Consider the following 24,421-nt stretch of genomic DNA (forward strand, 5'->3'; position numbering starts at 1 on the left):
CAATTTGTAGAATCCCATGTAAACTACTGCACATAACCAAATAAATGTCACATGCCATATATTCGACTACAAAATTTGAAAGAATTTGAGGCTTTAGGTGAGAGGAATCTTATCCTATTAATATTTTAAGGATCTTTTTGGATATAACTTATTTTGCTGAAAACTGAAAATACTGTAATAAACTAATTTTTAAATGTATAAATAGTGCCGTGAGACCTATTTTTAATATATTTTTTCTGAATAAAGTGGTAATAAGTCCAGTGTACAGTGCATGAACAGACGTGAACAGTAAAAAACACTGACAAGTGTGATGGAGCACTCCTCAATTAAAAAAAAAAAAAAAAAGAGCGAAAAATACAGACGCCAAAACGCAGCCACTCTCCAAACGCTGCTTAATTATCCTTCGCATGAAGGAAGGAATTTTTACTGTGATGGAATTGAGTTTCCTAAATTTTTTTTATATTTTTATTATTATGCATGGAAAGTTAGGAAGATAGCTCATGCTTTAAGGTTTAGCATGAATGTGGGCCGTAGAGGTCAATCCATGATGACGTGAATGGCGGTAATGATTTGGGATTTGTCTGGTGGTGGACTCTACAGTTCGGTAATTGCATTCCATATTTCCGTTTTTAGTTTTGAGAGGTGTTACGTTCACAATATTTTTACAATAAATCATAGGTGGTTAGTTGTTATTGGTTCAAATTTGAACCTAACACTAAGATTACTTTTTTTCCCCAACAATAACAACCAGTAACATCCTGCCACTTAGGATTTGTTGTAAAAATGTTGTAAAAATGTTATGGACATATCATTTCTCTTTAGGAGAGATGTTACGTCCACAATATTTTTACAACATTTTTACAACAAATCATAAGTGGTTAGTTGTTATAGCTTAAACTTCAGTTTTAAACTCATCAAAAAAAAAAATTTCAGTTTTAAAGGCTTTATTTGGAAAGTTTGTCAAAGTTTACGTGAAGAATAAAGCTTAGTGCAGTACTTTCGGTGTAATTTTTTAGGTTTTTTTTTTAAAATTTAGCCATATGATTACTTAACTTAAAAATACACTAGGTTCTCATGAGAAAAAATTCACATACCAGAATCTTAAAAGATGAACTTAAAGAACAGTACTTAAATACAGTACCTAAGTTTTGCTTGTATATGAAATAAGGTATTTTAAACGTGTTTTGATAAAAGATGTAGAACTAAACAAAAATTGCAAGTATTGACAATTTTTGAATTTTTTTTTTTCTAGAAGTAATCTTTTTTACATTAATTACTCTTCACAAAAAAATATTCTTGCAATATTTGAATATTATGAATTTGGTCTTTCTTTTTATATATCATTTAATTATTTTAATACATTGAAATATTAGCACACGTCTATTACTGTATTACATATACTAAAGGATAAAATTGATATGAATTTATTTTTTTTTTCAGAGCCAAATATCTGTAATTAAATTGTTAACTTTGAGAGATAATAATCTAATTTCAACCAAATTTTATAGACAAAAACTGTGTCGGCTCTCATTAAAAGCAGAGGAAAGACAAATATCTGTAATTAAAATTTTAACTTTGAGAGATAATAATCTAATCTCAACCAAATTTTATGGACAAAAACTGTGTCGGCTCTCAATAAAGGCAGAGGAACATTAGTGAATACATTCTTTGCTCACAAGTTTGTCCATAATTTTCATAAAGACAAAGAACTCTTAAGTTTTGCGTTAACTATTATCTATTTATTTTTGGAAAAATCTTTTTAGGAGGGACAATTTTATATATTTCTGTCAAAACTTTTTATTATTAAGTCTATCTAGTATTAGTTTTAATTTTTAGTTTTTGTTTTTTATGTACAACTTTTTAAAATTTCACTTTTTCTCATTTTTTTAAGTATAAATATATTTTAGCATACTTTCCACAAAAAATTAAATTAAATAAGATGGACGTGTTTTGACCCTTTCAAACAAGAAAGGTTTAATTGTAGACTTGTAGTTACCTAAATGTTAGGATTTTTCGTCTAAGAGTTGACTTTGATGATGCAATGAACAAGGTATCCAAAACCCTTCTAACCAACCATACCATTAGTTTTTGAGATATTAGCATTAATTTTACATTAAATCTGGTACATGTATATGTTACCTGCATATAATTCTATTAATCTGCATTCAATTTTTCGTCATTCGAATGGGAGTGGGGACAACTGAAAATTTTTCTATAAAAATTAAGGGAGTTAATAATTATACATGTAATTGTCAGTCATTCAACTAGTGCAGCTTTTTCTGGTCCCAGATATAAATGTCAAAAAGAATTGAAATTTTTGATAGTGACAATTTTAGGTGGTTTTGTTAATCAATTTCTTAAGAACATGATCATTGAAATAAACACGATTCACTCCATCACTGACGGTGTTACCCAAGTTCGGTCCTTCTAAGTTTGATTAAATACTATCTAGCTGTAAATCACTCAAAGAAATCACACAAATGATAATATATAATCATCTTTATTTAGATATGTTAAGATATCTACTAGTGACTAAGGTTTTTTGGAACATTATGAAAAGACTGGGATTTGGCATTTCAAACTTTCTAACCTGACAATAGTTTGCTGCTTTCTTGCATGATCTACCTGTTTTTTGGATAAGATGTCCTAAAGTCAATTAAGCCATCAATTCTACGAATAATAATTTTGGTTACGTAATTTTGAATTTATTATGGATTTTCTATAATAGTTGGGATTATGAATAATAACTTTATCATGAACTTTGAGTTGTTAAAGATGATTTATTCGTAGTTACGATTAGCTTAATTAGTAGAGTATTTTTCTGTCAAATAAAATATTTAGGTCCAGATCTTTGCCTATACCAAAGTTGATTAGTGTTTTATCCAAGTAATAACAAGAGTATTTATTATGAGTGAAGTGGTTAAAATTCTAACCTACCTATATAGTTAGAAGTTGTTAACCTTAGAAAACACCATATGTATATAGTCGTGAGGAAGTTGGGATTATCCTCATCAGGGGTGGAGCCAGAAATTTTTGTTTGAGGGGCCGAATTACATATTTATATATACATTCATTTACATAACTACATATTGATATGTTCACACACACACACACACATATTGATATGTTTACACACAACTACATATTGATATGTTCATGCGTGTATGTATGTCTAAGAAAACTGCTTTTTAAGTATTGTCACCTCAAACATTACATATTCTCGGTGTAGTTTTTTTCATTTAACATCTTAAGACTAAATCAAGTATTGAAAAACAACCCGAAACTTAACAACAACATTGAAAGACTTAATCCAAATAAAACAAAATAACTCTAAGTAGAAGTTTCTTTTATAAAAAACTTACTATTTGAACTCAACAACTAAAACTTACCAATTAAGAGAAGAAAAAACTAAAAAGAAGTACTTTTTTTTGCTTACAAGATGGATAGTTTGTTGTTATTAACCAATAATTTTTGGAACCCACAATTAGTTGTTCAATTACTTTTTGTAGGGGCCAACTTTTATTTTTTGGAGGAGTTATTTTTTTAGTTTAAGGTCTAATATTTTAAAAAAATTGCAAAACACATATACATTATGAAGTTTTTAAAAAATTTTGGGGGGCCATTGGTAAGTGCAGCTCCGCCCCTGATCCTCATGCTGTTAGTGCTTATTTTGTGTTTCAAATAATGTAATTCAATCATTATTAATAAAAAAAAATCTTTAAGTCCATAAAAAAAATCTTAAGTCTATTAATAATAAATATATTGGTGTTGTGATTAATGTTTCAAATAAAAATGCTTGATTTATTAGACTTTCTAAGTCATCAATATTTTTTTTTTTTTATAATTCGATAGTTTTAACCAGAGGAGAGATTCAAACACTATACCTCTATTGGAAACAATAACATTAAAATATAATGACTAATTAAGTTATAAAACTCTTAGTTTTACGTTATTATTTAGTGCGTAATGATCTATTTTGTGTTTGGCCGGTGGAAGTGTCATGCACAAGGCACTATATGGTGTTAACAGACATGGTGTAATATTAATATACAATCACATGTGATGGAATAATGTGCTTTGTAGAATGTCCACTCTCATCTATGAAGCTAGAGATTTGTTTGGATTGTTTTGTTTTCTACTTTTCCATAATATATATTTTATATAAAAAAAAAAAGGGTCCACGCTCTACAGTACACTAATGAAGCCAAACTATTTAAGTGATGACGTTTGCTTTGTGCATGGAAAAGATTTTTAGGGTTTTTTTTTTTTTTTTGGCTCTTTGGAGATTTATTTAATTAATTTATAAAATATGTAAGAGGCTTTACTAACCCATCATATGACAACATCTTTTATTGTTTGACTTGTATTCATGCGCATTAAAAGGGTGAAGGCGTGAAGCACTATCAAAATTGGTGAAAAAATCACCGTGCACCTTTGATGCGGTAGTCACTCTACTAATATAAATGTTTATGGGGTGTGGGGTGTGGGGAGCAAGGACCGTGGTTCAAGCCTCTGAGAGAGAGCTTCACACACATATACACTTAGATTAAGCAATAGTAAAAATTCTATCTTGTATAAAATAAAATAAAAATTGGTGAAAAAGTTTTGCTATAAATTTTTTTAGGAAGAACTATAATTTATTAATAAAAGAAAATCATGACTAGATTAACTAAGTCATTTATTACATCTTTCTCAAAAAAAAGAGAGTCATTTATTACATTATAAGACAAAACCTAGATATAACACCTTATGTGCAATTTATTGAAAATTTTCAATTAAATTCAAACACTTCGTTACATTTATCAATAAAGTACAAACATGCTACCGCACACTCTTAGCGTGATAGTCACTCTATAAGTATAAAATTTTTGTGAGGTAGGGCCAAATAAGGTCAGGGTTCAAGTCTCTAAGAGGAAACTTCATATGCATATACACTTATATTAGGCTATAATATAATTTTTATCTTGTATCATAAAATAAAATAAAGTACAAACATTAATATCTTTTTCAAGTACAATTAAACTACATCTAATGTAACTATATGTCTGAATTAATTTCTATCCTACATTTAATTTTATGACAAGCTAACCACCCTATAATTAAAAAAAAAAAACAATTATACCACATGATTAGCACAATTGTTTTAGATAATTGTTTTACTATACCTATAAATCTTATTGTTCCCTTTTTTTAGTTACACCCATAAGTCCTATGTTTGTTCTACCATTTTTTTTTTTTTTTTGTGTGGAAAATAGACTGCTTAGAAATTTAAAAATGTGAAAAAAAAAATTTATTTGCCAAAAATTAACTATCAAAAGGTTATTATCATATAAAATAATAATTGCATAAATCAACCACATAATGTCTACAATAAAATGATAATCACATACTATAATAGCATACAAATATAACACCAGATTGTATTAAAAAATGCTCATGAGTAATACTTGTGAAGAAGAATTATAAGGATAAGTGCAATAGAAGTCATTTTATTGTAGACAATGAGAAACTTTATTGTGTGCCAAATGTCAATAAATTTATGGCACGCAAAACTATCAATAAGACGAATAGCACTAAAATTTTCACAATTTTTTTTTTTGTTACAATTGTTAACCCAACATATTGTGATTGGTTTATAAAATTGATGTTAGTGGTGAATTTATGTATAAATAATGTTGATTCAATCACTTCTTACTTTAAGAAATTGTGAAAAAAAAAGGTAGCAAATAAATTATGTTCCCATTATTGCTATTATAGGCACTATTAGTTTTTTTTTTTTTTTTTTTTTGGAAAAGGCACAATTAGTACTTATTAGAAAAAAGTAGCCCCACTCCCTACTTTTACCAATAAAGTATACTATGACATAACATTTAAAAAAAATTAAAATGTAATTAATTATACAAGTTAGGGAAATGGGAGTTGACAAAGTATATTATAACAATTTTTTTGTTTTTTTGTGTTTGTGCTTTTTAAAAGTATCCCTTATCCCCCCAGTATATGCACAAGATGCAATAGCATCCATTGACCAACAAAAAATCTTGGGGGAAAAGAGAGCCATATTGTAAATATTCCAACTGGAAAATGGGAAAACAAATGTTTGATATGTTCAATGATGGAAGCTATTATTTCACAAAGTAAAAAAAAAATGATGAAAGTTCTCCCTGTAAAAATCAATAAACCTGTACCTTGGCCTTATCTACTTCATACCTTGTCGGTCCACACCTCACCTGTGATTAACAGTGGGATCATGAATATTCCAACAAGAAAAGAGGGAAGCAATTTTTTCATATCTTCAATGATGGAAACCATGACCTTCCCTACAACAATAAACCCTAACCCATATTCAAATTATATAATTGCCTCCCTAGTCCCTGCCCTAAAGAAATGCCTCAAAGAAATGCCTCCTTGTTAATTGGCCATAAGAAAACAAATCCCTCTTCCCTAAGGAAATTCACTTGCTGAAAAAAAAAATTCTAAATGATTATACTTAAATGAAAAAACAAAAAGTGATATATGGTTGACTTTTCAAAATTTTTTTTAGATATATATTATTATCTTTATTTATTAATTAAAGTTTGTTACAATAGAGGGCATGAATCAATTTGATAAGGGTGATACCCTTTGATCATACAAAATTACAACATTTGAATAGTAATTAAACCCAACTATTCTGTTAGGTTGCGATCTCCCCCCTCCTTTTCTAAACGTTAGCACAATGATTGGCCTTACGGTACTACAGTACTCTATCGTCTACTCAGCAACTCCCTACAATCCAAAACCAAAGATGCAAAAACAGGAGGAAAGCAATTGTTTAGAAGTGATAAACTTCGATAGTGTTAAAAATTTAGAATCAATGCACATAATTCGACATGCATGATTGTTGCCCTTTTCCAATATTAATGGTGACAACTTAAGTGCAGAGCTAGTATCTTGTGAGCCAAACGTATAGAGCCTATTATAGGCATGTGAGTCCCATAAGTATGGAGTTCACATGCTTGTGAGAGACGCACTCCATATATCTAACGCATAAGATAATTTTTCATAAATCAATTACTCATTTTTAACATTGATTTTATTATCTCAATTTACTCTTTAAGTATACAGATGATATTAGTTCAAAAGAAAAGTATCCAGATGAAATATTTAAACTTATTATATTTAATGAATCTTTTAATTTAATATATGAATTGATATTTTGGAGAAACATAAATATAATTAGACTATATTGAATCCTAACTAAACTTGACAGATATTTTGAATCTTAATTACAATTTACATTTACATTATGTTTTGTATGATGATTAATTTTTGTTTATTTATTTATTTATTTAAGTTTTTATTAGTTAATAATATATTTTTGCAAATTAACTTTGCTGTCAACATCATCTTATAATCTTTCATGTCTTCAAATTGAATGATAAAAGCTATGGCCTTATCTACTTATTCGGTTCACAACTGTGGGCTCCACACGACTCATGAAAAACGTAGGGATCAAATTGGTGGTGGTGAGGATTTTATGATTTTGATTTTGATAGCCCACCAAAATCGCCGCCATGGCTGCTGGCATGCATACATGATTTTTGTTACTTTCTACCCAATTATGAAATAAGTACATTGTCTTGTAGTTTTTGACTTTGATTAGCCATCCTTAACTTCATCTTCTCTCTTTTAAGACAAATAAAGATTGAGAAAACCTAAGGACAGAGTTTTTGCCATAACTTGTTGAAATGGCTGAGTGAGTAGTGAAAAAAAAAAAATTTTAGATTTGTGTGGAAGTAATTTTCTACTATTTACTGTCAATCACTTTAACAAATTGTAGTAAAAATTATATCCACAGAAAAAATATAAAACTTTTCCTATTTTATGGTCAAGATTTAAATTTCTAGATGGTAAAAATATTTATGATTTTTATGTCATTTAAAGTAAGTTATCATTTCTTATTTGGTATAATGAAATTTTAGAAGATGTGGCAGCATGAAATTTTGGTATAATAGCAACGCTAATGACTAACCTCTCAAGATTTCACCACAAAGTCGGAAATTCCTAGAGAAAGAGAACAGAAGAGAGGTGGAAATGAAGAGAATGTAAACCTTTTCCATTAGATTAACAAGTTGGATGGTAAAATTGCATTTCAGAATTTGCAGTCTTAATGTCTTACCACTCTATCTCACAAAAGCACACATGGAGGCTTGCAAGTCAGATTATTGTTCTGCCTGTTGTTGTTAATAAAAACTGCAGTTTATCAAAAAATAAATAAAAAGGCACATATATCACCACAACACGTGCTACAAAATGCTAATGTGGAAACACTTGCCAACTTGATACATAGTAAAATATTAGTAAAAATTAGTTCACACACTCAATTATACACGCTTTCTAACTTGAAAATTATGACTTCGAGTCATGATTTATGTGCAGTTTGAGCGTGTGTGTGAGGGTGTGTAAATATACACCACCCATAGAATATATAGCGCACATTTTTCAGTGTGGTTAAAAAAAAAAAAAATACAATTGCATATTTGTAGAAATAAAATATTAGGTCAAAATCTCCCTGTACTTCCACCTTCATCATGCCCTCTCAAGCTACCTAAACCACCAGGAACTATACTCCCTCATCATCATTTTATGGTAGAAGAAAGTATATAATGCATCTGACATACGTATCTTCTCTTTCACATTTGAGTTCCATGTATTTATTTGTTATGCTAAAATTGTGTGTGTGGTTTCAATTATTTTCCATACATATAGAAGAAATGCTCATTTTCTCACATGAATGATAGATTTTACCGCATTTAATCAGTAACACTCATTATGATATAAGAAGGGAGAGCATTGCTCCCAAAGTAAAGAATAATTACTCATCTTAAAGGCATGTGTTTCTATAGAGTTATGACTTCACGTCTAAAAGTAAATGCAGGGAAGAGAAGTTTAGAGATGCAGTTGTCTGGAGATGCTGAGGCGCTGATGATGGAGAACCTAGCAGTTGACATGATGAACATTTCTCAAAAGGGATTGATGCAAATTTTCCAAGGGCCTTTCATTAAATTGCTTTGTACATGGTGTAGAGAAAGGGTCAAAGGTTTTAGTGTGAGAAAAATGAACAATCTTGCTTTTGTTTGTTGAGTTTGAGTTTATTAAGTTTTTGTTGTGTAATAAGGTTGCAGTTCTAGTGTAAGCCGGTTGATTTCATCAATATTTATGTCAGTGATTCCTTTGGTAGAACTGGTTGCATATGGTCTTGATATAACCAAAAAAATAAGAAATGGGGAGGTGAAGTATGAAACCATATTAGATCAGAGCGTTTGGCAAGCGTCTTTCTCCCTTCGTTTCCTACTGTACTTCCAGTAAATAAACAATTCCAAATCATCATATTGGCCTCCTTACAATTTATAGAGAATCTTATTGGAATAAATTGCAATTGAAATAAATATGCAACATTGAATATTCAAAATCACTATTAGGATTCAACTAAATACTTACAATCCTCATTTAACATAAATAAATAAGCAACATTGAACATGCAAATCACTATTAGGATTCAACTAAATACTTACAATCCTCCATTAGCATAAATAAACAAACAGAATAGTTACAATCTTCCATTGCTTTTTTGATGTCTACATGAGTTGATCCATGTAACTACCTGTTTCTTGCTATGTTACATATCATTCAAAAGGAGGCAGAAAGTGCTGACAAAAAAATTTACGCTAGTAGGAGGGGGTAACTAAAAAATGCCATCAGACTTCAGTTTCCAGAATTCCAGCATGAACAAGGGATAGCTCATGATATTACACAAAAATGGCCATAAAAGGGAATTTCCCCAGACTGTTGTTCCATCCATTCCATCAAGATCTACTACCTTTCCAACATAATTTTTCATTCAATTCTATAAAATATTTGCGAGTAACTGTTGTCCCTTCACCCTGCTGTCATCTAACTGGTGTGTATTGTCCAATCCAGTTAAGTCAACAAGCCTGTGTTTGCAAAACTTACGTTTGGGGAACAAGAAATCATCATCAATGAATCTTTGTTGTGGATAGAGATCTAACCACCTTCAATAGGAGCCTTCAGATTCTTTTGCAACATTAACTATATAGCTTTCTTACAGTGATGAATTCACACCTAGATGCTTAATTTTACTGACTAATAGTATGGCTGAGAGGGCAAGAATAAGGTGGGCTAGCATAGGTTGGTGCAAAAGAACTATTATGCATTTCATTCACCAGATGAGATGACCACAAAAACATCATCAATGGCCCATTTTCTTGGTTCTGACTTCTGTGGAGGGTTAATTATGGCACGCTCTGCATTTGCAGTGCGGTAGCCAATCACAATTTCCTGCCTTTGACGACCCCTAATCATTATATCATAAAAGCAGAGTTCTTCCTGGTCTAATAAATAGAATTTTGCAGGCTTGATACACATCTCGTTCCCCTGCATGAAAACATGTCAAATTCGCACAAATTTCTAATTTTCTATATTTGAATGGGTTATCATTAGTTATGAGCCGTAGCTGTTAAAAGATTTACAAGTTAAGCATCAGTATCCCCCCACTATAGAAAGAGCAAATAAATATATCCACCTAAGATCAGATTATTCTTGTGGTAAAAAAAATTACGGTAAGTTCCCCAGCTAGGCAACTAAAGAGAGAGAGCTGAGTTTAATAAACATTAAAATAATATCAATTTACAAATTTAGGGTCCATTTGGTTGGAGGAGTGAAAAAGTGGAAGGATAGAAAATGAAGAAAAAATAGAAGAAATTTAGTTTTCTCCCATTTATGTTTGATTGGGAGGATAGAAAAGTGGAGAGATGGAAAATTTATTTGTTTGATTGACGAGAAAAATAAGAGGATGAAAAATGAAGTTGGTATAAAATTTACAATTATGTCCCTATTAAATAAAACAAAAAAGTAACATTTCTTTATTAAAAACATTGTGTATGGACACTTCAATTTTTTTTTTCTTTTTTAAATAGCACAAGCCAAAGGAAGATGAGCACAAAAAGAAAAAAGAAAAAAAAGAAAACCACTACTGAGAAGTACAAGAAAAGCCAAAAAAAAAAAAAAAAAAAGCAAATGGCAAGAACGATGCACAGAAGAAAATGAAAATGAAAAAAAAAAAAAAAAAAAGGGCAAGAATGCCCCCAAAAAAAAAAAAAACACAATTGGCAAGAACAACGCCCATGTGCATTATGCACATGGGCATTTTGGTCAGATCCCACCAGTTTTCTCCCCATTTTGGGGAGAAAATATTTTGGGGGCCTGGGATGCCACCACTTTTTTTCTTTCCCCCCTCCCTACCAAACAATTGCTTAAAATGCATTCTCTCCACTTTTCTCTCCTAAATTGTTCATCCTCCCTAAAATCCCTCCACTATTCTATTCTGCCTAGTAAGCTTTATTTCTTAATAGGAGATGTCATAACCTGGGGATGCAGTAGCAACTGTCATAACTTGGGGATGCAGTAGCAACTAGCCACATCAACGTGATAGCTTAAAAGGATTATTCAAAATTATTCAGACAGATCTAGTACCTACTCGATGTGGGAATTAACGGTTAACATACGCCCACAAAATGCTTCCAAGTTTCAAATAATTGGCAACTCACATTTCAAATCCTTGTCTTAGGGTGCTACAATCTCCTGCGCTCAAATTTCTATTCAACCACATTATGTTGCAGTTCTCCTGAGCTACTAGAAGCTACCAAGTTACTTTGTACTATTGGTCACCACCCAAAGACAAACTAGCTTCACTCGTGTAATAATTTAAAGTGGACTAGTCGTAATTGGAACTTCTTGTAATCACTTGGACAACATACACAATGTGGAATGCAGTGACAGCTCCGCAATGCCTTCAAATTTTAAATCATTGGCAACGTAATCCTTAGCACAATGTAGCATGAGAAACAATTTTCATGTGCTTCATATGATATTGCATTGCAAGTGTCAAGGGAAGATGTTTGACCACCATTAGTTTTGGAAAGTACTAGCAAACTCAACGGTGCCTGTATCTGAAAATCCATTTCATTGAGAGTCTTTTTATGGAGAGACAAATTACTATGTCAACTAATAATGTGTTCTATTCTCAAATTACTCTGAAGGTTGATACTCCGAAATATAGCTATACAAGAAGTATACATCTAATATCATGATTAACCAAACTCTCTGCCCTGCTTAAGCATACTAAATGTAGGCTTAGTCAACAGCAAGACTGCTAATAAGTATGACAAATTGAAAGAATAGGGATTATGATCACCCATTTTCAATAAGCAAGCCAACTAACTATTATATGCATCAGCTCATATGGTATCAAAGACTAAAATTTTTTCACAAGGACTACTAATGTTCTCATTGCTTAGTCTCTTCTTTCCACTGTAATAGAATCTAACAAAGAAATTTGGACCGGGTCATATTGCTCTCTTCCTAATTAGATTGCATTAGCACTTCTATCTTCTGTCTCCAGAAAGGTGAAATTATTTATCAGAAAAGAAGACATTTGTAGACTGATGAATTCCTGGCCGTTATCAGCAACATTATTGTGTTCATCAAACCAGAAATAAACAAATAAAGGATGGAGCATGAAAGGTACCTTCCCTGCGAACAGCTCCTCAAGAACGCGATTTATTTGCTTGTCTTCAGCCACCATTGCTAGTGCCATACTGACCAGTTCATTTGATAACACATAGTCACTGATTCTGGACACTGACACCAGGTTTCTCGTCCTAGAATCCAGGATTTCACTAAGAATTATTGATTTGTCTGAAGCATTCTGCATTTGACGGATCCAAGAGCTGTTAGAGGGCCCAGGGAACCGTAAAGAAGTTGACTTTCGATCTTTATGTTGAAGACGCTCTGACTGCAATCCATTAGATAACATGCAGATTTTATCAGCAGTCAGAACTGAGATATCTGTATGTACAATGACAATGTATGGTGGTTATAAAAGTTTTGGTTGACCTATAAACAAAAAGGACAATCACAAACTTAAAACACATGAACACTCGAACAAAATATTGCAATTGTAGCTACCTGTATATCTCGAATTAGAAGAAGAGTGGCAAGAGATCGTGAATCAGCTTGCACAACAGATTCCTCCAGCAATTCATCTGCAAGAATTAAAATCTGTCTGTTTAGAGTTAGTAAGTTATTAAAGAATTAACAAAAGAAATTTCCAGAAGTTCTTGTTCATACTCAAAAAAAGGGGAAAATCTGCTTTGTAAATTAACTACCATGCTAATTTAGATGTTGTGAATAGCTTACATAAGTTAGCATGTATGGATGTGGCATAGAAGCCCCCGGTTTTAATTTTGGCATAAGTATTTTGCAGCAGATCAATATGTTAGAAAGAAGATTGGTTATATGATGAAGTTTAGGGAAAAATTCCACATACACTGAAATTCCAAGCAAAATGACAATGAGTTGTCTAGTTCGGTTTCCAGAGACATATACATTCTACATTTCAGATTTGTTTCCATGATTTTCAACCTAACTGCAGAACGGTTCTCTTCACCTAATTTTTTCAGCCATTAATTCAGTTAATTGTTAGGTCTAGTAAAGCCCTATATTCATTCAACTTTCAAAAATCATCAAGATTCACCAATTTACATTAAATATATTAGAAGCCATCTCTAAAAAGCACACATATATTAGAATCCTAATGTTTTTTCAACTTCCATTGATATCCATCAATCTCATGGTAGTCGAAGAATCCTCACCATAAGCCTAACCTGCAAATCATGATCTTGCGCTTTCAAAACCCAATGTTACACACAAACTTCCAATCCATCCAGACTTACCAACAACAAAGCCTTAGTCCCAATTTTTTTGGTGTTGGCTATGGATCCTCAACAAGATTAGTCAGGATCAGCTACACATATTCCTGTCCTCCATTCTATTCTATCCAAAGTCATAGCTTTTGTTACTTCCTTAATTGACAAGTCCTTATAATTACTTCTTATGATGTTATTTTTAATCTTTCTCTACCTTAAGTCTTCTAATTTTTTTTTCTCAAGGTTGTTATACTAAAACACACACACACACACGCAGGGAATACCAAAGAAGACTTACAGAATCAAATTTCTCTAAAGGAAGATTCTCTAAATGCCGTCTAATGACAGCATTCCCCTCATGATGGACAAGTTCTATGTTCTCTAATGTAGATACATCAAGTCCACCTTCAATCAACTTCTTCTCTCTTTCTTTTTCTGGAACCTCATTAAACATCCACAGTTGCGAACCTGGAGCCAAACATGCCTCTAGAACCTGAAAAATGGCAAACCACTGATAAAGTTGGAGCTCCATATTGAAGGCTTATAGAGCCAGTTTCCATATTGCTTGATGAATATTTTAATTTTCTTAATTTATTTATTTCTTTAATATATAACTGGTAACTTGTCTCTGTTTTTGTATATTAGTATGAAAACCTCAGAATTCTTATAATAAGTTCACCATGCACAACTTATCTAAAAAAGCTAGGAGGTTATAGTAAAAATGAATTGAATCATGTGACAAAGTGGCACCTTAAGGTAACACTAAAAATTAAATTATAAACAACAATTTACTTTGTATGTGTAAGCAAGTTACCATAATCATATCATCAATGTCACGGCGCCAGCCGCAAAATAATATATACTCAGGATATTTTGGAGGGTCGTCTATTTTTGGAAATAGACCCCTACGTACCTGCAAAGAGGACAGAGCATAAATGAGATAAGGAAAGACAACCGAAATTTTTTTTTCTACAACAAACCATCAAACGCGATGAACATAAAAACATAAACATTATTTTTCATATACCTATAGGTGAAAATATAATAAAGATCAGACCCAGTGGTTATCAATAGCCCACTTTCTGTCAATCTATAAATACACAACATGGAAAGATCAACTTGTTCACATTGATTTCTTTCCGTGTATTGTAGTGACGTATCACCTATAGAAACTGAACATAAAATTTATCTACTAAAAATAGATTACACTACATGACATGTAAATGTTGGACATCTGCGCTTCTGAGCTTCATATCAAATCCAATAGCAGCTCAAACAAAAGGGATGGCCCTCTTGACACCCAAAAACCTGCACTCCAATTTCATATCCCAGACCTGCCCACTTTAAAACAGAGTGGTAACACTTGGACAGAAAGGCTAATGATTGCAGGATCTTTTCAATTTCCCAAATGAACATCATGAAATTACGTAGCCAAATGTAAGAATTTAGTCAGACATAAAGTTTTGTAACTTCCTAAACTGCAACTACCAATTTGAAAAAAATACACGTGTACACAGTTTGCTGCTACATGGATTTAGAAAAGAAAACAAGAAGGAAAAATAACCTCTGGAAGGTGATCTGGAGCATAAGTGTCATCATCTTCAGCTATAACAAGGACTTCATCCCCTTCTTTCAAAATATAATCATCATCTGGATTTATGGCTATCTTTCCGCCTTCAGCAGCCACCTTAATTCCACAGGGAACTGCATCAGGAAATGAAATAAGAACATCTTTAAAATGCAGACCATCCAACTCAGGCCACCTTTTGATATAAAATTCAGCATTCTCAAACCCCAATATATCCTCCCATATCTGCCAAAAGAAGGGGAATTGAATAGATTAAAAAAATATAGTTTAAATTTAGAATTCAAGGGGACCTAAAATTGTAGAAGAGAGGCTGTATAATTCATAGGTTTCATTTCATACAATAAGACAAATGTGATATTTATATAATTAGAAACAGAATAGGAAAACATTAGTACTTATGACCACAAGATAGCCATGCTTTCTGTGTGCTTTTCTTTCTGAAGAATTTTTAACCAAAATCAGTTGATGAGACTCATCAATCTAATAATTAGTATTGTTAATTGAGTCTCATTAATTAGTCTCACCACTATCCTATTAGACATCTCCTCATGATAACTGTCTCTTCTTGACTTTTCCAATGAATCATCTCCTTTCTCTCATTAAGGACGTATTTAACTTCTATTGTATTTGTTTATAAATTACACAAGCACTACGGCTCAGTTATATACAATTAAGATTACAACCGCTATATGCCTATTTAATTTGCAATTCATACTAGGAATTTTTTTTCATTTTTAAAAGTCATTTAACGTTTCAATTTAATTAACTGAGAACAGAAACAGAAAATTCAAGGGAGTGTTTGGTAACGTTGTTTATATATTTTGGAAATATGTGTGCGTAAAAAAGTATGGAAAAACGTGTAATGTTGTTTAAACACTGAAAACTGTTGTTCTAGTTACACTACCAAACAGCCCCCAAATAACCTGACCATCTCAACTTGAGATAGTAATTTCACTGAGATTTTTCTAAAAAATCCACCAAGTTGACACCGATCTTTTCTCATTTGCTTGTCATCTTTATGTACAGACAATTTGTTTGAAGACATAATGTTATTACCTTACATAAACTTCACCACTAATTATTTATTATTGTTGGTCTTAAATAACATATACTGTAATTCAACTTTAAATTAAATACATGGCTAATAAAATTGATTTAAATAAAAAACATGTGTGTCAAACGGGTTTACAAGCTATTTTAGAATTCAGTATGATGCTACACTGACAGAATAGCAGACAAGGATTTACATGTTAAACCCCTACAACTACAAGAGACCCGCAAAGTGAACACATTCTGCACAAAATAACAGACCAGAATAATTGGCCCAAGAATGACATGAAAAGATTACTTAAAATTAATTTTGTATCACCACCGCAATCAAGATAAGTTTAACAGAGAGAACTGAGAAAACATGCTGATGTACACAAAGCAGAATGCTGGATTATAGGTAACTATGGAAAGGCAGAGGCCTCTCATTTTGGTATCATAAACACTAGCCCTAATTATGCTTTTTTTCCCACATTTGAGTCTGGCTCTAATTAAGAAGCGAACAATCAATATCAAATTTATAAGAACTTGAAACTAAGAGTGGAGCTCACTAAAGAAAATTTGTCACACAAGCAAGAAACTAGTTTGATGCAAACAACAGTGACATTTAGAAGAACCTAGGAGTGCAATTATACACCCCCCCCCCTCCCCCTCTCCCACATGCGCACCCCAACAAAGATAAGTTAGAAAAAAAAAAAAAAAAGGAGGTGGGGGGGGGGGGGAAGGAGGTTGGCTAAGTCACTGACTTCAAATTTGTGAATAACTATAGCATAGCAAGTAACCTGTGCAAGTCCGGGTTGTAGAGCACATTGTATCATCAAGCGTCCAATTACATCATGTGCAACTACTGTTTCAATAAGATCCCCTCCAACAAGCTTCACCAGGGGCTCATTATCAATGTCACACATCTCCACAACAGCATGACCCGTTAAACCCTCTTTCACTCCAGCGAGACAGAGTACAACCCTCAAAGCACGTGCATCACTCTGTTAACAAATATATGAACATATAAGTTATTTTGTTTCAAAGAAACAACATAAATCACTGAGAAGCATAAGGACATTGAGAATTGGAAGTAACCAGATCAGAATTTTCATGTGACACTAATACAATGATAGCACGTGCCTTTGAAACTGAGACCTGTGAATATGGAGAGGGAAAATATCAGAATGAAAAGATGTATTTTTTAAAAGATGATGAAAGTAAAAGAGCAAGCAACTACAGTGATCAGGAAAAAAGAAGAGTGGGGGAGAAGGAATCTTAGATGCCAAAAAGTACCTTCTTTAAGTCAGCCAGTATAAGAGGACTGCCACTTCGGCATATAACAGATGTCCCCATGAAGTCAAATTCTAGCTTTGCTATGTCTATCTCCATTTCCTCCTTGTCTCGTTCTGCAAGTACCACAACAACTCCACCACCATTGCTCTTGTTTGCTATTGCAAGCTGCTTCAAGAGTGAACCCTATAGCCAACAATCATAAAATAAATTGGAATTGTTTTATCATAACAAATTTGACACTTTGATCTCAAAATTTATGCAGTTGACCCATTTCATCAAACTAAATATGTTGAGGCTTAGAGAAGCCAAAAACAGGAAGGATCAAGGGCATATGAGGTTCGCTTTGCACTTTCAAAAGGCATAGAGATATACCATTCAATAACTTAAGAACCAAAACTGTTAAGGGGTGCTAGCAACAAATCTAACTTCACATGCGCCCTGTATATGCTGAAACAAAATTTTGGACAGAAAACTTGCACTTAAAAGGTAACACTCAATTATTCATATCAACTTATTTTCCTTTTCTAATGGACCTCAAGAACCATAATTAGACATGAAATTCCAGAAACAGTTAAGTTCATGCTTTCTAAAACTTCTTAATGGCTGAAAGATGAAAGTTTTGGTAATATGTAACTAAAAATTACAGCATCTCAAAAGTTCCATAACAACTTCCAAAAGCTAAACCAGTATTTACCAATCACCCCTACACTACAATCTTAACAATATCCAGAAGTTAAAGGAAAATCTAGATATCACTTGAAGATTGCCAATGAAAATTAGATACTGGAGGTGAATCAAGCTCAAATGCACTCAAGAAGATTACCAATTTGTCACTCCAACCAAGAATAAGTACGTGATCCCTTTCAATGACTTCACTCTTTCCTTTCCGCAGTGAATCCACCATCTCTGAGATAGCATCAGAAACAAGACCAAGAATCATTGCAAATATCAGCATGCCTCCTGCACTTATGGAGACAGAAACAATCCTTGGCCCAGTGCCAACCCTGTCTGCATGATTTCCTGCGTCAGCTACGAAAGTCCAGGCAAGCCATAGAGCTTCAGTAAAGCTACTCTCACTTACTGCATACAATGCCAATCCACCAAATCCTATAAGGAATATAGTTGCAAAGAGAAGTGCAAGCAGCTTTGCATATGGATATACAGAGAAACACACATCCACCATGTATGCAACTCTCTTTTTCAAGGAAACCTCCTCTTTGCTAATATTTGTACTCTCCGAAAGTCTTTTGATTGGGGGAAGACGGTCCAGATATTTGTAAAACAGAAATGGCATAAAGATTGTGAACACCACAGTATACAAGGCAACAGTTCTACTAACAGCATTACCAAAATGAGGAATTGAACCATTACAAATATAGTTATCACCACAAAGAAGACAAAGGTTACTTTTCTCTTCCTGCAAGCAAACAAAACCAAATTAAAATTGTGCATAAAAAATTAACCAACAAAAGTCAAAAGGAATGTTCAACAATTGTTGAAAATATAAACCTGAAGTTTTGCAACTCCGTTTTGTAGATAAGCTGCATAAGGTACAGATACTATACAAGTGAAACTGAGCTGCAAAAGAAATAAGAAACAAAATTATAAAACCCCCAAAAAAAATTTGAGAAGCAAGTCATCAACTGCTATCTCTGAGAAGCTCAAACAAAGAATACAAAAAATAATTTGACACATCAACATCATTGGCTATCTTTTGAAAATAGAAGTGGCAAATTTCAGACTTAACAATATGTACTGATATAAGTAGACACCATGTTAGCTAGATTTCCCATAGAACCATGATGGAAACCCCTTTGGCGGTGCATTAATGATCTTATTCTCCAATAAAAGCAACCCAAACTTCTCCCCCAGCTCTAGAGAACGCCAATAAGTAACGGATATAAATGGAAATATAAGCACAGGGAAAAAAATCAAACTTGTTTATGGTTCATTGAGTTACTTCCAGACCTTAAGTACTACTTGGGAGGGGCTCCTCAATCCATTACTGGGCTACACCAGCAAAGTGACTGGTGTAGTATATTTATTTTAAAGGAATCTTTTGTCTAATGCGAAACAATAGGGTAAAGCCAATGTTATTTCCCCAAAACTCGTGGTATGTAATTATAATTTTCCCAAAAGCAAAGCAGGGGGAAAAAAAGAGAGAAGAAGAAATTTTTTATAACAAAAAAAAAACCATGGTTAGGGTGATTTTCTTCTTTGGTTAACCAAATCGACAAATTCCTTGACATTCAATCTGTACTTTTACTTCTCATTTCCTCTACCTTTCCAAAAACCAAATTAGTTTTAATAGTTTTCAGTTTGGGTTGTCTATAAGACTCGTCCAATTGGACCACATATATTCCCATAAAACCTATTTTCATATTTGGTCTTTTCAAATGCACATTTCCTCCAAAAATAAGGTTATAAAATTTGCCATTTTCACACACACACGTGTGTGTGTGTGTGTGTGTGTGTGTGTATATATATATATCTTCCTGCCAAAATTGGTCTTAACTTGAGTCACAAACTAGATATAAAATAAAACCACTTCAAAATTTGGCTTATATCAAAACTGAACATACAAACCAACCTGACTAATTAACTAACTAACTGTGTTGGATAAAGCCATCCACTAACTAACTAACTAACTAACTGTGCTGGCTAAAGCCGTACATGAAGGACACATGTTAGGTTTTTGTGTGGGTAATTTAGAGGGAAGATCTTTGGTGGCGTCACTTTAATTTTCAGTGATGCCGACCTTGATCAGACTCTGATTCTCCATATGGTGCTCATTTGATTTGAGGCTGTTTTTGGTCTAAAAACAAATCTGGGTAAGTCAGAATTGATAACTGTGGGGGTGGTTCATAATTTAGAGTTATTGGTGAATTTTCTTGGCTGTAAGCAAGGTAATATCCCAATGAAAATTTGGGTCTTCCTTTGGATGCAAAATTCAAGGATAAGACAATATGGAACCTGATTTTGAAGAAGCTGGAAAGGAGACTAAAATTCAAGGATAAGACAATATGGAACACGATTTTGGAGAAGGTGGAAAGGAGATTAACAAGATGAAAACGTTTGTACTTATCTGAGAGAGGTAGAGTCACTTTAATTAAAAGTACTCAATCAAATTTACCTACCCGAAGTGCGAAACTCCAACGGAATTTCTTATGCGGTAGTCTAGGGGATGAACCCAAATTTCACCTGGTTAAATGGGCTACTGTTTGCACTTCACTTTCTTCAGGTAGTTTGGGGATAAGAAATTTGAGACTTTTGAATGAAGTTTTGCTTGAGAAGTGGTTGTGAAGATTTGGGCTTGAAAGAGATGCTCTTTGGCGGCAAGTGATAGAGGTGAAGTATGGTTGTGTTTAGGGTGGCTGGTGTATCGGTTTACTTGCTGGTCCCTATGGCGTTAGCTTGTGGAAAAATATTAGCCAGGGTTGGTCTTCTTTGTCTCGCTATATTCTATATGAAATTGGTGACAAGTCGAAGTTAAAGTTTTGCAAGACAAGTGATGTGGGGAGATATCTCTTGCTCTTGTTGTTAAATATCCTGAATTATTTCGAATTTGTCGAAATAAGGTTGTCAAGATAAGGAGGTTAGTGAGGTTGAGCTTATGAGCTTATGAAGTTCATTAATTGGGCCCTTCATTGGGATGTAACATATTCAGGGTCCTTCATTGGGATGTAAATTTTTTAGGGTTGTCCATGATTGGGAATTGGAGGTTTTATCAAGTTTCGTGGATATCATATATGGCTCTTCTGTAAGAGGGATTGAGGAGAATAAAATGTGTTGGAAACTAGATAGAAATAAGGGGTTTAAGGTTAATGCTTATTACTATCTAATGAATTTTTTTCCTCTTATAAAAGCATACGGAAGCAAAAGATCCCTTCTCGAGTGGCTTTCTTTGTTTGGACTGTTGCATTGGGAAAATGTTTAACGATAGACAATTTAAGAAAAAAGGAAGGTTTGGAATTTGGATTGGTGTTATATGTGAAGTGTAATGGTGAATCGGTTAACCATCTTTTCCTTCATTGTCTAGTTGCTATGGATTTGCGTTCTATGGTTTTTGGATTATTTGGAGTAAGTTGGGTTATGACTAAGTCAATTATTGGGCCCTTAGCTTGCTAGAAAGGTCAATTTGGTCATCATTGAAATGGACATATGGATAATTGTTCCCCTTTGTTTAATGTGGTGTCTTTGTAGGGAAAGAAAGCAAGTGTTTTGAAGATAATGAGAGATCCATGTCAAACCTCAAATTATTTTTATTTAGAACCTTTATTGGATTGGTGGTCAACTTTGGGAAACCAATCATTTTCCTCTTTTCTAGTTTTTTTGGATTCATGTAATTTTTGAACTTGATTTGTTGATCCCTGTGCACTTCCCATGTACTAGGGTATCCCTCTTTTTATATCAAGAAATCTTATTACTCATAAAAAAAAAAAAAAAAAGGTTTTTTTTTCCCAATAACAAAAAAAACTCAATATTTTCCCTCTTTTTTCATTCACTTTCTCAACGAAAAAACTGATATAAAGCCATTAAAAAGAAGGCTAAAATGCAAAACCCTCATTTTAAGTTTCATCATAGTTCATTTCAATCCTCTAAATTTACTTTTGTTCATTCTAGTCCTCTATGTTTCAAGTTTATTTAATTAAGGCCTCTCCATCAACTTTCATTGAAATTTTTTTAAAAGAAATTCTAGAAAACATATTTCAAGCATTAATCAGATTTTTTTTAATTTAGAAATTTTTGAAAGAAAAAAAAAAAATTGGACAACTAACCGCAATATTTAACAAAATCAATGGAGAAGTCTTAATTGAATAAAGTTGAAACTTAGAGGACGAAATGAAAGAAAACAAAGCTGGAGGACTGAAATGAATTATGGTGAAACATAGATAGAGTGGGTTTTGCATTATAGCCAAAAATAAAAGAAAGTACTTACCATAGAATGACCCGTAAATACAACCAGTTCAAATTCTACTTTATATAAAAACTGAGCCAATTACCTCAACATACAAACCAACTTTCCTAACTGATTAAATAGAGCTTTTCCCCCCTCTTTTCATTCCGTTTCTCAATAACCAAACATAGATAAAGCCAATTTTTAACTAAATAGGCGGCTTTTCCCTTCTTTTCAGTAACATTCAAAGCTCAATTTTCTCTCTCTTTCTCTTGACTTTTCATTCACTTTCACAGCAACTAACCAGACACAAAGCCAAATTCTAACTAACTGATTCGCTAAATAGACTTCTTCTTCTTTTTATAAGACAAACTAAAATTTTATTGACACGCTGCAAAAATTTTGTCCTTAACCTCTTAAATGTGTCAACAACTTGGTACCTAAACTTTTGATATTCACCATTAAAAAAAATGTTGAAGTGGCTGATCGCCAAAATAAAATATAATTTTCTTATCACATAGATTGCCACTTGGACTACCATGTGGCCTAAATTAATAAAAAAAAACATACAAAAAAAACCCAAGTGAAAGTGTAATCACATCCTTCAATCCATATTTTTTCTTTTCTCACTTTCTCATCTTTCCTGGAAATTTTCATTGGGAACAAACACTTCTGAAAAAATTTTTAACTAAAGATTAAAAATAGATTTCGATTTAGATTTAGATTTTTCAACTAACTATGTAACTGAACAGATTTAGATTTTTTTTTTTTTTAATAACTTTCAAAGCTCAAAAAAATCCCTCACTTTCTCAGCAACCAAACAAAAGCTAAAGCCGATTTAAAAACAGAGAAAACTAACCAAATATAGGATGAGTGAGCGATTAAATCGCCGAGTTCTCCTCGCACCGAGTTGACTGATCACCAAGAGCTTGTCAGTTTCAGAATCCAAATCCCGATTACTTATATCACTCCGAGGCTTGACTTGGACGCGAGATCTCTTAGGATAGGCGCCCATAAAGGAAGGGCCAACATAATCTCGATCGGAGAAGCACGAGGAGGAGGTGGAGGAGGATCGATCGAGACCGTAGGATGAAGAAGAAAAAGGTTTTGAGTTTAGAGTAGCGTTCGTGCTTTGGTTTGGAGGGAGCGAGTCTTCTTCTCCGTTGGATTTAGACATTGTTAGGGAAGAAGAGGATTTTGGTTAGAGAGAGATTTACAAGTAGAAGAGAAAAGATAAAAGAGTAGTAGAGTGCTTTTCTTCGTTAGAGTAAAGTTCGTTTTATTACGCATTAAAGTTTCACTCGGTTTCACACAGCAAAATCTGAGTTAAAATAGTGGGAAAAAATATATTTTATTTTATTTATTTTTCATTAGGTGGGACTCACTCTCATGAATTGACTCGTCAACAAGTCAGAATCAGAACATTTATTTTATTTTTTTTGTCTTTTTCTGTTCCCAGCCTCAGATATTTCTTCTTTCTTTCTTTTTCACAGATGCTTTTTTTTTTTCTTTCGTTTTCCGCCGCTACTATTTGTGAGTTACTTTTTTTTTTTTTTTTTGTGGGTTCCAATATACGTTGTTGAACTTGAAAATTCTTTGAAAGTTAGGAAGATAGTTTAATTCACAATGACGTGAATGGCGGTGATGAATTGGGATTTGTCCGGTGGACTTGAGGGGACAGTTCGGTACGTAGTAATTGGGCAAAATTTGCCAATCAGATCGTTTCAGAAAATTTTTAGGCGGGTAACATGCGTTCAAAGTTATTTAGTTAGTTGGATTCTTTTTGTAAGTCGATTTTACCAAACTTGATTTTCGAGGAACTTCTATAGTCTGACGTGGATTAAA

At 32.9% G+C, this 24,421-nt stretch overlaps 1 protein-coding gene across 7 annotated transcripts; it reads right to left on the bottom strand.

The window, feature by feature from the left end:
• Positions 1 to 9,386: 9,386 nt before the first annotated feature.
• Positions 9,387 to 23,844, bottom strand: LOC142618937 (putative ion channel SYM8). 7 transcript variants are annotated; one of them, XR_012841400.1, is made up of 12 exons: positions 23,436 to 23,844; positions 19,189 to 19,257; positions 18,503 to 19,096; positions 17,680 to 17,862; positions 17,482 to 17,541; positions 17,184 to 17,387; positions 15,331 to 15,579; positions 14,581 to 14,679; positions 14,065 to 14,259; positions 13,027 to 13,103; positions 12,587 to 12,853; positions 9,387 to 10,434 (listed from the first exon to the last, which is right to left on the bottom strand). XR_012841400.1 is itself a non-coding variant. In XM_075792004.1 (12 exons), the coding sequence occupies exons 1-12, from the start codon at positions 23,751 to 23,753 to the stop codon at positions 10,216 to 10,218; spliced, it is 2,505 nt and encodes an 834-aa protein (XP_075648119.1). In that variant the 5' UTR covers positions 23,754 to 23,841; the 3' UTR covers positions 9,387 to 10,215. The 7 variants fall into 7 exon arrangements, 4 of the variants coding, with proteins under 4 accessions (XP_075648119.1, XP_075648110.1, XP_075648140.1 ...); XM_075792004.1 differs by having other exon boundaries at positions 13,027 to 13,119; positions 17,527 to 17,541; positions 23,436 to 23,841; XM_075791995.1 differs by having other exon boundaries at positions 13,027 to 13,119; positions 23,436 to 23,841.
• Positions 23,845 to 24,421: the final 577 nt, after the last annotated feature.

Source organism: Castanea sativa, chromosome 1 (genome assembly GCF_040712315.1).
Source record: "Castanea sativa cultivar Marrone di Chiusa Pesio chromosome 1, ASM4071231v1".
Lineage (NCBI taxonomy): Eukaryota > Viridiplantae > Streptophyta > Magnoliopsida > Fagales > Fagaceae > Castanea > Castanea sativa.